This window comes from Marmota flaviventris, chromosome 11, assembly GCF_047511675.1.
Source record: "Marmota flaviventris isolate mMarFla1 chromosome 11, mMarFla1.hap1, whole genome shotgun sequence".
Taxonomy (NCBI): Eukaryota; Metazoa; Chordata; class Mammalia; order Rodentia; family Sciuridae; genus Marmota; species Marmota flaviventris.
The window spans coordinates 69,361,359-69,378,497 of NC_092508.1; the positions used below are offsets into that span (position 1 = coordinate 69,361,359).

General features: G+C 34.8%; 2 protein-coding genes across 4 annotated transcripts in view; one reads left to right on the forward strand and one right to left on the reverse strand.

The window, feature by feature from the left end:
• The window catches only part of Dpp4 (dipeptidyl peptidase 4), an 80,370-nt gene extending 79,190 nt beyond the window's left edge, over window positions 1–1,180 (forward strand). Inside the window, exon 26 of the mRNA XM_027938002.3 lies at window positions 49–1,180. Coding sequence (XP_027793803.1) covers window positions 49–150 — 102 coding nt within the window. The 3' untranslated portion in view covers window positions 151–1,180. The remainder of the gene's footprint in view (window positions 1–48) is intronic.
• A 7,859-nt stretch (window positions 1,181–9,039) lies between these two features.
• Window positions 9,040–17,139, reverse strand: part of Slc4a10 (solute carrier family 4 member 10) — a 213,435-nt gene continuing 205,335 nt past the window's right edge. For all 3 annotated transcript variants that reach the window (XM_071619392.1, XM_071619390.1, XM_071619391.1), the window contains 2 exons: window positions 14,866–14,982; window positions 9,040–9,106 (listed from right to left, as the gene is read on the reverse strand). In XM_071619392.1, coding sequence (XP_071475493.1) covers window positions 9,040–9,106; window positions 14,866–14,982 — 184 coding nt within the window. The remainder of the gene's footprint in view (window positions 9,107–14,865; window positions 14,983–17,139) is intronic.

Here is a 17,139-nt window from a genome sequence, read left to right on the forward strand (position 1 = left end):
TTTAAATGGATGACTTCCTAATTCTGACCTTTTTCTTTCTTTCTCTAGTGGTACACCGATGAAGACCATGGAATTGCTAGCAGCACAGCACACCAGCATATATATACCCACATGAGCCATTTCATAAAACAGTGCTTCTCTATACCTTAGCACCTCAAAACAGCATACCATTTATAGTTCATTAAAAAACATTTTGTTCTCATTATCTCAAAACTGCAATGTTAAGATGATAATCTTTAAAAATGCACTAAAATGAAGAAAATTAAGGTTACCTTTATTTCCAAATTTCATACTTATGTTCATAAGTAAGGACTTCTGTCTTCATGACAGATTATTACCTTACAGAAATTTAGATTATTCATTCTGGTTTTATTTATCACTTAAAATCATTTCCATGTCAGCTGCTGAAACAACAAATATAAATTATTTTTATGAGAGCTTTGCATAGGTCCCCTGGGTAATGTTTTCATTTTTTTCTGGCTAGTCCAAATCTTGTTCTTTTTTTTAAAGGGATGACAAGATGTGGGCAATGATGTCACTAGTGCAGGGACAAGAGTAGAGGGTATAGGGAAAGGAGCTAGCAGAGCATGGCTACAAACCCAGGTCCAAGCACGCCAACCCCACAGGATACTGTCAGCTCCCCTCCGAGAAGAGCTGTTCGCAGCCAGACTGGCACAGTTTCTGAGAAAGACTATTCAAACAGTCTCAGGAAATCATATATGCAAAGCACTGACTTCTAAGTAAAACCACAGCAGTTGAATAGACTCCAAAGAAATGCAAGGGAAACTGCCAGCAATGTAAGGCCCCCAGGTGCCAGTTATGGCTATAGGTGCTAGGAAAACACAGCAAGGGTGATGGGAAAGCATTGTAAATGTGCTTTTAAAAAAAGGACTGATGTTTCCTAGTGAAAAGAGGCAGCTTGGATCTGAGATGTGAACACATCAGCTTGCCCTGTTAAAAGTTGAAAATATTTGTATTTCAAATTCTAACATGAAGGAGTTCTTGCATTAATTTTTCTTGTTTCATCTCTTTGAGGATTTTAATTGAAAAAAAACTTAATTTCCTCGGATTCATTTTTTTTGAATGGAAAATAAACTAGAACATTTGTGTTATTATTATTTCCATTCTATGTGCTGTGGAATTTCTCCTGGTCATTTAATAAATGTACCTTCATTTTTCAGAGGTTATGAGTTGTGTTTTATATCAGATCTAGATCACAGTGGCATATGGACACATTTATCCAGAAGGTTCATGTTTATTTTGTTAACAATCCTGGACTAGCATGTAAACGTGGAAAGAGCTCAGCTTTTATTTAAAAAAAACTGTATACACATAGTAATGTGTTATATTAAGCATCTCATACAATTTTAATTTAATACATACAAAATTTCTGTTATCACTGGGCATAGAGGCATATACCTGTAATCCCAGCAGCTCAGGAGGCTGAGGCAGGAGGATAGCAGGTTCAAGGTCATCCTCAGCAACTTACTGAGGCCCTAAGCAACTCAGTGAGACCCTGTCTCAAAACAAAAAAGGGCTGGGGATATGACTCAGTGGTTCAGCACCCCTGGGTTCAATCCCTGGTACAAAAAAAAAATCTATTATCAAAACACATAGCTTTTGAGAAATAAATTTAAAATCATATTGGTCATTTATATAATACATAATTTATAATTTCATTCTATGGAACTATGAGGAGGCTCACATTAAAAAAAACAATATTAATAATATAACCATACTAGTTCTGACAGCTCAGTAAAAGTGAATAAAAAAAGAAGCAAGTTATCACTTAAGTATTTGACCAGTTTTTTGGTTGAAAGAATTATAATAATGAAAGTGTCAATTTAAGATGCCGAATTTGATCTAGCAATGTCTATATAACTGAGAAAACATTGTTTTTTGTTTCAATTATCTGCAAAACAGCCTCATTTTAAAAAGTAAAAATTACTTTATGAATTTAAACTCAGCTTCAGACCAATTTGTTAGATAAAGTTATCTCAGAATGAGCTATAGCATAAAAACCTAAAATGGAAAAAGCCTATCAATTCAACATGAGATTGGTGAGTCATGCATACGAAATAGAGGATCTGAAATCCAGCTTCAACTATATTTTCAGAGCATGCTATCAAGTCACTTTACCTTATCTCCTAAGTCCCACTCATCCCTTGGAACCATAAACCAACATTCAACTCTGTGGGTTTCTTGTCATTATTCTATTTTTTAATATATCTCCATTATTATGAACAGCTGGGACAATCTTTGCAGAGTTCTATATCAAGGAAGACCAGTGATATGTTCACACCCTGGACAACATTAATTCATAAAATCAAATTTATTAGAAATTCTCCTTTTATCTTAATTGAAAATTACATATTATACAATGACAGATACTATATTAATATCTAAATCAAATACTGTGTGATATTTGTAAAGTATCAAAATTAAATGAATTTATTGTTCTCTTCATTTCTAAGCATGTTGAACATTTTTTTCCTTGAGCCCAGAGTTAATAAAAAAAAATCACATCACATATTTTTCAGGCAAAGGGGGCTACAAGTGCTAATGATGTGAATAAATTCAAAGAAGTTTTTATTTGACCTTCATAGGATAAGTTTTACATTTTAGTAAGAGTTTCAAATTTGCCTATTGGAAAAGGAAGATGAGGAAATTGATAGATTCACTAGACCCACTTAACCTGAGGACAAATGTGAAACACAAGAACTAGTCATACCACTAAAGATGTGCAGACTTGTCTCCGGTTGACAACTGCAGGCTCGGCAAACTAGTGAGTGACTAAGACTTCTGTCACCAACAGCCTGTGAGAGTGCAACAGAGTCCAGGGGTGCATGCACCAAAAGAAGGGATAAACAGTTCACGTCTCATCTGTAGATACAGGCTCATTTTTAAAGTTTCTATCAAAACTTTCAGAAAATCACTTTAAATTATTTTTGAACATTTTTTATTGGAAACTTGGCTAAAAATAATTTCATATCTTTATGCTTTCTTAAATAGAAGGCACAGAACATAATTCGATGCATTCAAGATGACTCAGAGCCGCCACCATAAAGATCAATCATCACATCAGGCTGTATGATATCCTGAGGGTTTATTTCCTTTCATATTCACAGGCTATCAGTTCCACCTTTTGGCATTTGCTGCTTTTTCTCTAAGTTGATGTGAGAATACTGACTTATAAGACTACTCGATTTGTAAAATATTTAAGATTCAATAAATTCTAAATCAAAAACATACCAAAACACAAGCATGGCTTTTTCCATAAAGGAAGAGAATTTTGTTGTGCCAACTTTATGACAAGTTATTTTAGCAGTGTCCAAAAATCTTTTTGCATGCATCCTTAGTGACCTGGAGTATGTATTCAGGATGTCTCTGGGATACAGATGGTTGAGAATGAGAGAGAAATGAGAGATATAAAGTATAATGTCACTCACTATCCAAAGAAAAGCTCAGAACTTGGTATTAATAAAATCAATGTTGTGTTGAGTAGGAATTTATTATCTATGCACATCATCTTTCTGTGTAATATTAATATTTGACCCCAAGAATTTAATAAAAATAGAAATAACTTTCTTGCTATTGAGAAGGGAGTTTTTTCCTAATGTTTACAGGCTTTAAACTTCAACAAAATCAACATTCTTATTCTACATAGCCTTTCACTGAATCAAGTCTACAAGTACTTCAAATTGTTGAAAGAGCATGTATCAGTATGGTGAGATGTGCAATCATCTGACAATCAAAACCCTTAGTTACAGTCATCTCTTGGTATCCACAGAGGATTGGTTCCAGATTTTCTCATGAATATAAGTATCAGACTCTGGGGATATTTAAAATACTTTATATAAAATGACATAGCATTTACATATAACATAGTAATATCTTCCTATATACTTTAAATCATCTCTAGATCACTTATAATACCTAATGCAATGTAAATATTATGCAAATAGCTATTATACTACATTTTTAAGGGACTGGTGAAAAGAAAACTAAGACTGTGCCTGTTAAACATAGACACAATTTTTTTTCCAAATAGTGTTCATTTTCAGATGGTTGCATCCACAGACATGGAACCTGAGGATTAGGAGGGCACCTGTACTTCTTGAAACCTCTTTTATCCAAAGCCATGACATTTGTGAGTAATGAGAAAAAAGGGGAGGATTTAACTGGGTAAGTTTGCTTACCAATGATAACCTCAGAGAAATGGGTGGTGAAGAAAATATAGCATATTGAAAAGAAATATTATTCGTCTTAACCTGATTTTGATTTTGGTTCCATGAACCAGAATGAACACTCCATAAGGGGGAAGATAGTCCCATCTAACGTCTTACTGGACACGCAGCATCCTGCAGTCAAAGTCAGATGAACCAGGGTTAGATTATCAGTAACTGATGACTAGTGAAAAACATTTAAAGGACATTACTAAGACTTTTTCAACTCTAGCACCAACATACCTACCTCAAACGATTGTGCTTATTGAGATTTATGTATCTGCAATGTCTAATGCTCTCCTTTCATGTTCTCCTTCCTCCTAGTGACATTTATCTGGTGCTTCTCCCACCTTGATAGCCTCATGGATTGCATAGGTTTTTGCCTTAGGCTTCTATATCCTTGGGCTCTGGACTCATAAAGGTGCTTAATAAGCATGGTTTTTGTTCTGATACATGTCAGTAAGAATCCATTTTGTTTTTTTAAATTAAGCCGAAGCATCTTCTGACACATTTTACTTTTGTTCTATCAACAGCTTGTGCTAGCTGGGTAAACACCAGAATTAGAAAGAGGGGTAAAATACCACTGCTACCTTCAAGGAGCTTAAAAACAAATGGAAGAAATAAGTCACATAGCAGAAACCACATGATCCTACACACACCAATAATGAAGAAGACCTAGAACAAAGCAAAGTGCACAGTAAGAATAAATGATATTGTAGGCAGAGGAAGGTGGCTTCTGAACTTTCATGAGGCAGACATTGGCTGAACTTCATACCACACTTAGAATTATTTAATAGTCTCAGGCTTCTGTGCTTATGCCATGCTTTTCAGAACTTTTTTTTTTCAAATACAAATCTCTGTATGTGTGTACATACATATATAAAATCTCCATGTATAGAAGTTCTACAAAGAAGATATTCCAACAAAACTAGAATATCTGGACTAATTCATTAAGAACCCCAGGAGCCCATTTGGTTTCAATACTAATAGAAATTTAGAAACTATTCAGAGAGAGTCTATTTGAGACTATCTGAGAGTCATTTTAGAAGCAGGATCCTCAAAGGAATGATTCCATTCTTTCCTCCACTGTATTCTCTACTGTGCTGTCAGATTAATCTTTTCAAAAATTCATGTCTCTCCATTACTAAGAGCTTCTTAATGGATAAAGTTCAAATATCCTAAAATAGAATTTGACATCATTTATAATGTCTCCATCTTCTGTTTTTACCTTTTTTATTTTTTCAAGTCTCACTACCTTCCTAACATTGCACCACCCTGGCTCCATGTACACTACACATCAACTATGCCAGGAGTAGTTACTGCTACCTAGCTTTACTGTTTTATCTTTATTTCAATATTGACATGGGGCTGAGAATCTCTGCAGTTACTGAGTGTACTTCCTTCCCCATTTCCATCCTAATTCATATGCTAGCTCTTCTATAACATTTTATTCAAACCCTGTCCTGCTCAAAGTTCCATCCTTGGGTTATATATCATTTTAATATACCACCAAAATAGTGAAAAATTACATTTTATTATAGCCATATACCCAACTTACCCTCAGAAGCAAAGGTCATAGTCCTGTTTTCAAAGTTCCAGAACACACAATAGTGCTCAGTATACTGACAACCAAATTGGAGGGACAGCATATCAGCTGGCTGCAGCTTTCTGTATAGAATATCTAAATAAGATCTCTAAAGAAGTATCAGTAATTCTTGATTACTAGGCTTTTGACTTGAACTACCCTCTCCAAGTAGATATTTGGAAACTTGTCATATTACTTAAATTACTTTCATAAATCTTTCAAGTGGTTAAAATCTCAAACATTACACTGCATAAATATATAATATAATAGAGACATACTGAACAAATTGTAGAGCAATATTACATAATAGTAGAATAAGTGCTCAGGAGTAAATAGGCTAAAGTTAAACAGAAACAGAGGTAGGTCAGTGCAGATAGGAATAAACCACACTTCTAAGAGTCTAGAAAAATCCAAAAATACCTAAGGAGGGTCCTTTAACAGATTATGGGTCTAAACTACACCAAAAAGACATTCCAATTATAGTTAGGAAAGACTTCCCGATACTGTATGCTGTTTAGTAGTAGAAATTACAATGTAAATCCAATAGTCAAGAGAGAAATACTAATGAGCAGGTAAAGTTCTGAATGTACTGATCACAGTACAGTTCCAGATGACTACAAAAGATTAACGGTCTGATGTGAGCTTTATAACAAATTGAAGGGAGACAAATTTCAGGAAACTCTTCCTCATGGATTTAAAAAAAAAAAAAAAACAGGATTTAAGGAGTTCCAATATGGGAAATTCTGATAATGACCTTGAAGCCTCTTTCTGGTTCTAACAGCAATGTCATTTGCACCCAAGACATGGTACTCCAGGAAAATGAGAAAATACATTCTTATATAGTTCTCATTGTTTTTTGTTCATAAGTTCAAATTATTTGACTATTCTTGAAATCTTTACATCACCAAGGTTTCTTATACTTGGGGATGTCTAAATTTAAATATTACATTCAAACAAATAAAATGTTCTACATGAGCCATGTGTGGTGGCACATTCCTATAATCCCAGTGGCTCCATAGGCTGAAAGCAGAAGGATCACAAGTTCAAAGCCAGCCTCAGCAACTTACCTAGGCTCTAAGCAACTTAGTATGACCCTGTTTCAAAGTAAAAAATAAAATAAGATAAGGGATGGGGATGTGGCTCAGTGATTAGTGATTAGGTGCACCTACGTTTAATCCCCAGTACTATTCCAAAAAGTTCTATTTTGATTTTGCTGTTAATATGAAGGAAAAACAAAGACAGGACACATTGCATCATAATTTAAAATATACAAGGAAATTAGTTAGGATAAATATTTATTTCCACATAACATTTGTTTTGAAAAACAATATCCTAGTCACATTTACACATTACTTAAACTTTGCAATAAATTACATTCAATATATTCAGTAATTCTGACCAGGAATCTGAAATTAAGAGTAAATATATAACACTACATTTTTCTTATGTTTTATATGATTTCAAAATATTAGGATTAACATAGAGATAGCATTAAAATTCACACAGGAACAAAATGACTATAAAAATACTCAGAAATACAGAATTTCATTGAATATGATTGCTTATTCAAATCAGTGATCACATGAAGTTTTTAATTCACTGTGATCATTTTTAACTGAACAGTTAGTAATATATTAAAACACTAGGAGACTGCTTTTGGGACTGGCTGGCTAAATCATAAAATAATGGAAATGTTTACAGTGTATATCAGTATTATAAAATACAAAAAGGCAACCTATTTAGAACAGAAAGTTTCTGTATTTTTTTCTTCAGCATTTATAAAGACAAACTTTTTAAACTGCAAATTCTTCTTCCCATAATTTTTTGACTCATGTTCCATTTTTAAAAAATGACTCCTTCAAGGATTGTGAGGAAAATGTTTTTAGAAGGTATCAAAATGTGAAATCTATTGGAGGATTTGTTGCTTTTTTCCCCCTTATTAGCTTAATCACAAAAAGGAATTTATTCTACTTTTCGTGTGCATGTACAGAGTACATGAATAATAGTATATAAAAGCCAAGGGGCTCAGAAATATTGTAAAATTGGACATTGAAATATTTTAAGTGTGATGACCACTGATTACTCAAATTTAGTTTTTATTCATTTCACATTCATCTAAAATGAAATTAAATATTACATTTTTTGTAATGCTCAAACCCTTAACTTTCCTTCTTCTTGCATAAGCTTATTAAATATGGATTATTTCATATGGACTAAAATATCTACAGAAACTTCTCAAACAGAATCTGAAATTTTCACTTAAAAGATTGTTTTTCCACAACATGCATTTAATTAAAAAGTGGAAAAGAGCTTTGCAGAAAAAAAAAAAATTACAATTGGAGACCTTTTGGTCTTCATTAGAACATGATTCAGGACCAACATTAAGCAGTACATGACCATTAGTAGCAGAATAACTGTACAGAAGTGGAATTTCATGTATGATAATTTATCTTGTGTTACTCCACAAGTATGTATTTATAGGTTTATTTGGAAAACATCTCTTGTCAATGGGAGAGAAATTTAACAGCACATTTCTGATAAATCCCACAAAACCATTACAAAGTTTTTCTAAAGCATTTCATACAAGCCTAATATTTGATCATGTATTCACAACTTGAATTTTAAGCAAATACTAGTTGACTCATTGCATTAGTATCTGATTGTTTTTAACAAGCTGTGAACAGGTTATAGATTTTTTTTTTCAAATGACTGTAAGTTTTGGTTACATATAAATTCTTAAGTATTAAATCAAGGAAGTGCATAAATATTATTATTAAAAATGCTTTCAAACTAACTGTTTGATTTTTTTAAGTAAGTCACTAATGCTAATCTATAAAAATAAAAAGAAGTAAGACTACCTTTCAAAATTCTTCTGAATGAAATTATCAGGCATCTTCAGGTTACTAAAGTAGGAAAATACAAACTAGGCAAATATGACTTATCTCTTTAAGAAAGCTATTGCTCTCATAAAGCTGACAATGAGAATTCAGTGTTTATAAATGTCTTACAGCAAGGAACACAACACGGATTCTTGCATTAGCTATTGTATCTGCTCACAAGGTTGTCTCACTTGCTCAGAAGGTTAAACACAGAAATGAAACAAGTATTGCACTACTTACAGTATGAAGGTGGATTGGGGATGAGAAACAGAATTTACAATACATGATCAAAGCAGTTTTATTAATAATTGTGACATATATATGAAAAAAAAATAAATTGAAGATCAAGTCATAGACAAGTCTCCCTGTCAACACCTTTCCCTGAGTCAGCTTTCTTCTCTTTTCGGCTTTCAGTGCTACAAGGGAAAAGAAAGAGAAATTTATTACTGTAATCCAGCATGGCTACATTGAGATTTGCTTGCTTTACACACAAAACCCATCAACCCCCGAGCAACACAAGAGCCTGTAGGCACTGCTCTCTCATGCTTCGAAGCAACAATTAAAATCCTCTGCACTCATTGAGATAGAAACCAAGAACTGCAGAGAGGGGGAAATTCAAAAACAGACACAAAAAACAAAACCCAGACATTTTAAAACAGTTCTAAAGCATGCAAGATTAATAACATGATCTACTTTTAGGAAATGAATCATTGATGATTGTTGAAAATGCCAGTCATGCCCCATTTTAAGATAGCACTAACACCAGTAAATGACACAAACAAGATGCTGCCAGAGGTATTTCTGGACTCTGCATGTGGCCCCTCCTTTGTGCATGAACTGGATCTTGATCTTTGGTGAGGATTGGGTCTCAGTCAGGTAATACTGACATATCTCCCTGATCTGTGTATGGGTGACTCTGCACTCTGCTCTCCAGATGCTTTTGCAATCTTTACAAACTAGCCCTCAGCCTTTACATCAGAGGAATGTTGCTTCACTTCACTTCACTTCTAGAATAAACTCATTCCTGAATGGTTTCTGTTTAATCTCACCTTCTAATCAACTTTACTGATGGTCAAGCTGGTAATGTAACTCTACCATTTTTGTCTATTAGGTCAATATTTTCTCACTGTATATTTCTCCTACTCTTCCAATGAAGTGTTCATGGAAAATTCCAATAACATGCTCAAATACATGAAGCTCACATAGAGAGTGCTTCCAGTAGGATGGAATGCTTATTCCCCTAGTACCTCCAGTGCACAGCAGAGCCCTCTTAGTGGAGGACATCTCTGTGCCCCTCGCCACTGATGACACAGGATAACCTACAACCAGCCTCTGAAGCCCTAAATTGGAAGAATCCACAGCATTTTATGGTTAACTTCAACCCTTAATATACATTTATGAATCAGTTGAGGGGAAGACATCCTGGGGTTTTATAACTCTTCTCCAAGTTATAAAGTAATCAAACTCTGTATTTCTATGGGTCTTCCTATGCAGCTTTCTCAGTGGTCAATAACTTAGACACATTCTAAGAGTGTGTTTTTAAAATTGTTTTTCCTCCAATTCAAGCTAGAAACAGCCCTTCTCAGTTGTCACCACCACCCGGCACCATCAGGTAAGAAGTGCCGGAGCTTCTGCCATCTGTGGCACGCTGCCAGCGCTCAGAGCTGGTGTGAGCGAGTGTCTATGGCACCCGGGTTTATGCCTGCCACACTTCTCAGCACATACTCCTTACAGGTCAGAGCAAAGCAACTTTTTTTCCCTTTTCTTTTCTCTTTCCATGAGAAGAGATGACAGTGTGCACATGATGTGTTGAGAGTCTTAACTCTGTATTTTTAACTCCTCTATCTGTATGACTCACTTTCTTCTACTTTAAATTTCTTTTATATGACAAGTGTCGGATATCCTGCTTTCAACATTAACTTTTCCTTGGGCTTTACCTGGCTCCCAAATTCTTCTGCCAAACAAAGCCAATGTAAGAAGGCAGAATGGGCAGTGCAGGGACCCCTGGGTTTGGAGTTGGAAGATCTGGGTTCAGTTCCTAGAAGCTAAGAATGAGCTGCATGACCTTGTGACAGTTATTTAATCTCTCTGAAACTCAGTATCTTCATCTATAAATTTGAGTTTTGTACCAATGGCCTCTAATTTCTCTTACAGCTCAATTCCAGCATACTGACACTGGTATTTCCATTTCCAGTGGACTCTGCCTTATGAAATATTTAACAGGAAATTGTGAAGGACAATTGTACTGGCGTTTACAACTGTACAATTCCTATGCATATAATACTTTGGAACATAGGAGGCGGTCCATGACCTTTTGATAAATGAATGAGTTCTCAATGGCACTGTTAGTCACCAGGCAGTGAAGAAAAAAAAAAATCTGATTATCAACTTGATCCACAGATGAGCTTCCTTCTGGTCTGCTTCAGTTATATTGAGTCTTTTGGTTATAAAAGACTGTTTTTCCCTCATTAAAATTATTGGTTTTGCTATCAAATTAGATTTCAGCAAACTATGAAGCAGAAATTTTATAACTAGTTCAAGACTTCTGTGAAAAATATTCTTAGTTTGAATTTTCTTTTTGTATGGCTCTCCAGATTCCCTATTAAATCATTGTTTAGATGCCAGTCAATTTACTGCTTTAATTATTACAGATGCATATTACATATATATTATGTATTATTGCAAAAAAACATACTGCATATCTGTTATGTGCCAGACATTCTGCAAAGACCTAGGAATACAATATAGATAAGACTATCTTTGTACTTGAAGAGTTAAAATTTAAAATGTAAGCAAGTAGTATTTCAAGAGAGGAAAAAGTGACCCAATACTGTCATGCTGCTAAGAAATCTATGAAGCTGTTACTTTTCGGTTGTACTAAAAGCAGTTATTATGAACAATATTTACTGAGCAGTGATTAGAGAGACTAGACCTAAGAAATCAGAGCAAAGGAGAAGAATCCAGGATAGAATAAGATTGTGGGGAGTGCAGGGGTAGGCTGGGGAGGGAGAAGCAAAAAGAAGTTGCCCCAGAGCCCACCCTCTGCCACCAAGGCAAAACCAATGTTCCTTTCCTAGCATTGACAGGTACCTTCCCATGAAAAGTTGATTGTGGGCATCAGTTTTATAAAACACAGCAGTTGCTCACCTATTCTGATGCAATGTGGTCTTTAATGAGACCTATTTCTACCAATCCATCACATAAGCTTCAGAGGAGCTAGTATGTATGGGACTATTAAACTAAGATCAAAAGGAGACATCCTATGGATGAGGTAGAACTTGTGTTTCATTCTTAGATTCTACTTGTTGTCAAACTAGGTAAAATATGTTTGGCAAGTGTGAATGTTAATGAATGAATGAAATAATAAAATATTAATGAAATAATTACTGCTAAACTTTATTACAAAGGGTACCTAAGCTTCTCTGAGTCATATTATAGCCAGGGACAGGAAGGAAAATAACTGAGGGGACTGGATCAAAGGCTGCATTGAATCAGCTTAGGTCTTGAGAGATACAGGTCCTGGTAACTTGACATCTTAGGCCTCTTTTTTTTTTTCTTTTGGCCAATGAATACTCTAACAGGTACCCACTTTTCCTAGTTTCTGGTTGTTATACTTTAGTGCCTTCAACAGATACCAAGAGAAAGTGGTAGTTTTGGCACCATATTCATGTTATTAGGATTGGTGGTTTTAGGATTTCTGAAAGCCACACTCTGTTACAGTTCCCACAGTTAAAAAGATGAAAGATGTTAACCACTCAGAAAGAGATTTTTCATGAGAAAAGCCACAGATTGTATCACATGAAAAAGTAAAGATATCTGGGTAAACGTTCATTCCATAATAGTTTGAACCTCAAGTCAGTGGGAGTGTATATTCAAAGAATGAAAAGTGGTTCTATCAAGTGGTTCTATCAAGGTTTAAAGGATGATCTATTTAAAGTTGGACCTACTAAAAGCACATTACACTGTTTACTAGAGTTAATCTACTTCTGAAGTAATCAAGACATATTTTAAAAAATATGACTAGGTTTTTCTGGTGGAAAGCATAACTTGACTTTAATACTTAACTTTAAGAAGTACTGAAAATTCATGCCATAAAACCTTTTACTTGAACCAAAGAAAAACAGAGAAACAATTTGGGACACGCATCTTTTTAATTCAGGAAGAAAAGCAATCTACAAAATTATTTCAAATTCTACAGATATTTCCCACAGCTGGCATTTTACTTCTTACTTTGAGCTCATCAACCTGGATTTCTTTGTTTTGTTTTGGTTTTGGTACCAGGGATTGAACTCCAGGGCACTTAACCCCAGACCTTTTATTTTTTATTTTTTACTTTTTATTTTGAGATAGGGTCTCACTAGGTTGCTTAAGTCTCACTAAGTCACTGAGTCTGGCTTTGAATCAGCAATTCTCCTGCCTCAGCTTCCCAAGCTGGCCTGGATTTTGTATTTTAAATGTATATATTTTCTTTTTAATCTAAGACTATAGCAGATATTTGGGGGAAAGGATGATAAAGCATGTTTTAGAATAAAACACTGTTGCTGCTTGACCCAAGCAAATAAATATGTGGTGGTTTTGAAGCCCTGTTCAAAGATATCAACCAAAGATCTTGGAGACATTCCACTGAGTAATTTATATTAATATCCTATGGAGTAAGTCTTGGAGGAGTTGAGAGTCAGAGAGACAGAAGAAGACAGAGACAGAGAGAGGACTGCCACCCAGCCCCTGGGGTGAAGACTCTTCTCATCCACTGTTTGTCCTATTTATTCTGTCTGGTGTAGAGGTGACACTGAAGCGGTATGACATTTTGGGGTGACAAAAGCCAGCAACAAGAGATATATTCTCCAAGTATAAAGTAGTCTTGCTTTCTAGTCCATGTTTCCAATTATGACTCATGAAGTCAGGTAAGACTTGAAGGTGGGGATGCTTCATGGTAACATAAATGGAATCTCTGAGTTTCCATTTATTAATTTCCTAATTAAAAGGACAAATTTTCTATTCCCAATCTAAAAATTTAATGTCAGTACTAAATACAGTTCTGTGAGATTTATTGGTTTATATATGTTGCATTTGTATAAGTTGTGGATGGAACAAAGTTTATTCAAGTTTCAGAGCCACTTAAAGAGCTGACTAGTAACAGGAGCAGCATAGAACTCAGTCTGATACTAGATCTGAGCCCAAGACTTTCTATGTCTTTTGCCTCCCCAAAATTCACACGGAAGACACAGGCTGATCAGGTTTCCAGAAGACACCATTTAACATAAGTAAATGCAGCCAAGGAGTAGGTGTAAGGGAGAGAGTCTTACCTTTGGGGAATCAGCTTCTAGAGTGATTAGGAAGGGGAGCTTATGGCAAAATGTAATATAAAAATTAAGTAGAAAAAGTTAATTTAAGGTTATGAGAATAAAGAAACTTAATAACCATAACACCATCCCAAATTGCTTCAATTGCTTTCTAATAAGAGACACTAGCATAGCAAAGGAATTCCTTTTTCTTCAGATTAGCAACTGAGAAGACAGGATGGTATAGTTTAGATTCTTATTTATAAATTCTGGAAAATTCAATAGAACATTTCATTACAATTCTTGATATCTGAGGACATACCTATCCCTCTGCATGCACATAAAATCACCAGAGACAACTCTAGGGGTTGTTCGCATATTTATAAATAAACAAGAATGGGTAGAACTTTTGAGAGCCAAAAGTTTCAGGGTAAGGAGGTGAGTAAAAATTTTCAGGGACCTGAGATAGGGGACTAGCAATATACTGAACATAAAATCCCCACTGTATGTGATATCTCTTTTCAAAAAGGAAATAGGAAGTGGGAAATGTGGGCACACATCTGAGGGGGTCCAGGGTGGGTGATGATGGAATACAATAAAATCATACAGCAAGAGTAGGCCAAAATAAATGTCCAAAAATGCCATGCATTAGAACTCACTTATACCTCTATTTCCCCCCACTGTGCTAGTTTTGGAGTGAGCTTTTATTTTCAAGTGAAATGTTGGAAAACATAATAACATTTGTAAAAAAAACAATTTTGACCATTTTCAAAATGAATTTTCTGAACCATTTTAGATATAAATTTGATAGAAACCAATATCATTCTTTCGCTAGTAGATTGATTTCATAAAATAATTAGAAACAGTACACCTCATTATCTTAAAATTCAAACCTTTTAGAAGGAAAGCTTGACTCCTTATCTTTTGAGTTATCGGCAGTAATCAAAAGGTTCCTCCACAAGGCAGTCTTTGACATTTCATCAGAAATATTTATCACAGATGGATCATCTCTAGTTAGGAGTTTACCAAAAAATGAAATAATAAACATTAAATAAGTAACTGTGGTTATTCAAGGACAGAAACTAAATATAGGACAATTTTATGTCTATATGAATTTTTTTTCCCATTTTTATTGTGGTAAAATACGTGTAATATAAAATTTACTATGTTAGCCATCTTTAACTGCACAGTTAAATGTTATTAAATACATTCATAACATAAAACCACTGCCCCTATCCATCTTCAGAACACTTTCCATCTCTTAACACTGAAATTCTATGTGCATTAAACAATAAATCCCTGTTCCTCCTCTCCCAGGCCTTAGCAACCACTTTCTGTCTCTATGGTTGTGACTACTTTAAGGGCCTCATATAAGTTAGATAAAACAGTATTTATCTTCTTGTGTTTATTTCATTTAGCTTAATGTCCTCAAGGTTCAGCTATGTTGTAGCTTATGCCAGAATTTCTTTCCTTTTAAGGCTGAATAATATTTTGTTGTACATATGTACCAAATTTTATTTATTTTACAGGATTTTTAATAATCAAAAATTAAGAAATATGGAAAGACTCTCAATTATTAGAAAAACTCAAAAGATCTAAAGAAAAGATTCTAATTGTAAAAATACAGATTTGGGCTGCAGTTTCTTTCTTTTTTTCTTTTCTTCTTCCTTTTTCCTTTTCTTCTTCTTCTTATTTTTTTATTTGGTGGAACTGGGGACATGAACCTAGGGCACTCTAACACTGTGTCGTATCCTCAGTCCCTTAGTTTCTTTATTTTCTTTTTATTTGGAGATGTTATCTCTAAATTGTTTAACCTGTGATCTTCCTTCCTCAGCCTCTGGAGTCTCTGGGATAATAGGACTAGGACACCACACCTGACTGGGCTGCAGTTTTTAAAAATTTGTTTCACATAACAGATTAGATTCTACATGTGGACTGCTTAGGCTCTTGCACCTGGCATTTACTGCCATGCAGATCCCTGGTCTGCAGGTGTGGGCCCTGCAGTTGCTCCCACTTACTCAGTAAGCACTGAGTTCTCACAATGATCCATATCGAGCTTTATGCCCCCTCAACCTCTACTTCACCTCCTCCATCTTGCCCTGGCTCATTCAGCCACAATACAATGGCCTCCTGACCATTGTAGAACACTAAAGGTTTCAGGGCCTTGTTCTAGATCTTTCTTCTGCCCTCACAAGTATTTCATCCCACTATATATAACTTCCCTCTCTTTGTTCCAACATCACCTTCTCAGGCTCTTGTCAACCACTCTAATTAGAATTGCTATTTCCATCTCCTCATACCACACCCATCCCTTTTATTTGATGTTTGCCTTCACTGCAGTTTTCACCATCTGAAATACTATATTATATTACTTGTTCATTTTTTTAATGTTCTGTCCTCCATTTCTACTCTACTTTAAATATAAATTTCATAAGGATGTGATTCTTGATCATTCATTCATGTATTTGGTACTCACTTACGTGATAACTGTTTTTCAACAGATGAATGCAGCCTGTATCTTTGGCAGAGCTCTTTCTACATATCTAGGGTAACCTACAATATCAGAGCCTGTACTATACCTGATGCTTTTATTACATTTTAAAATGGCACCAATTATAGGTTACATCCAGGATGCTGCAAAACATCCCCAGGGGTAGAAACAACCAAATGGCAGTAGCAATTAATTATCTACCAAGTGAAATAAAGTTTCTATAACAGAAAATATCTCTCTTTTTGCTATGTGTAGGTAAAACTGCTATGACAAAAATCATGTCCTATAGAAGTCCTAAGCTGACCTCACAGGAACCAAATCAGTGGTTGCTCACAAGAGGGCAACAACTCAACATTGAAGATGGAAAAAAACAAACAAACAAAAAACTTGGGTCTCTACTTTACCCAATCTAGAAAGGTGCTCTTTAATTTCTTTAATCTGCCTGGAAAGAGAGCTTCCTAGTAACACAAAGCATGAGATCAACTAATTTAAAAAGAATCATCATGTGAAACACAAATTTTTCATGATATTACATTACAAGGGGCTATGAGCAAGAGTTTAGAAAGTGCTAGATTAGACAAAGTCAAACTTCATTTTAAAAATCCAGTACTACTTAGATTAGTTCATATGCAGTTGTACATTGTGAATTTTCAAATTGGAATGCAATATGGAATGT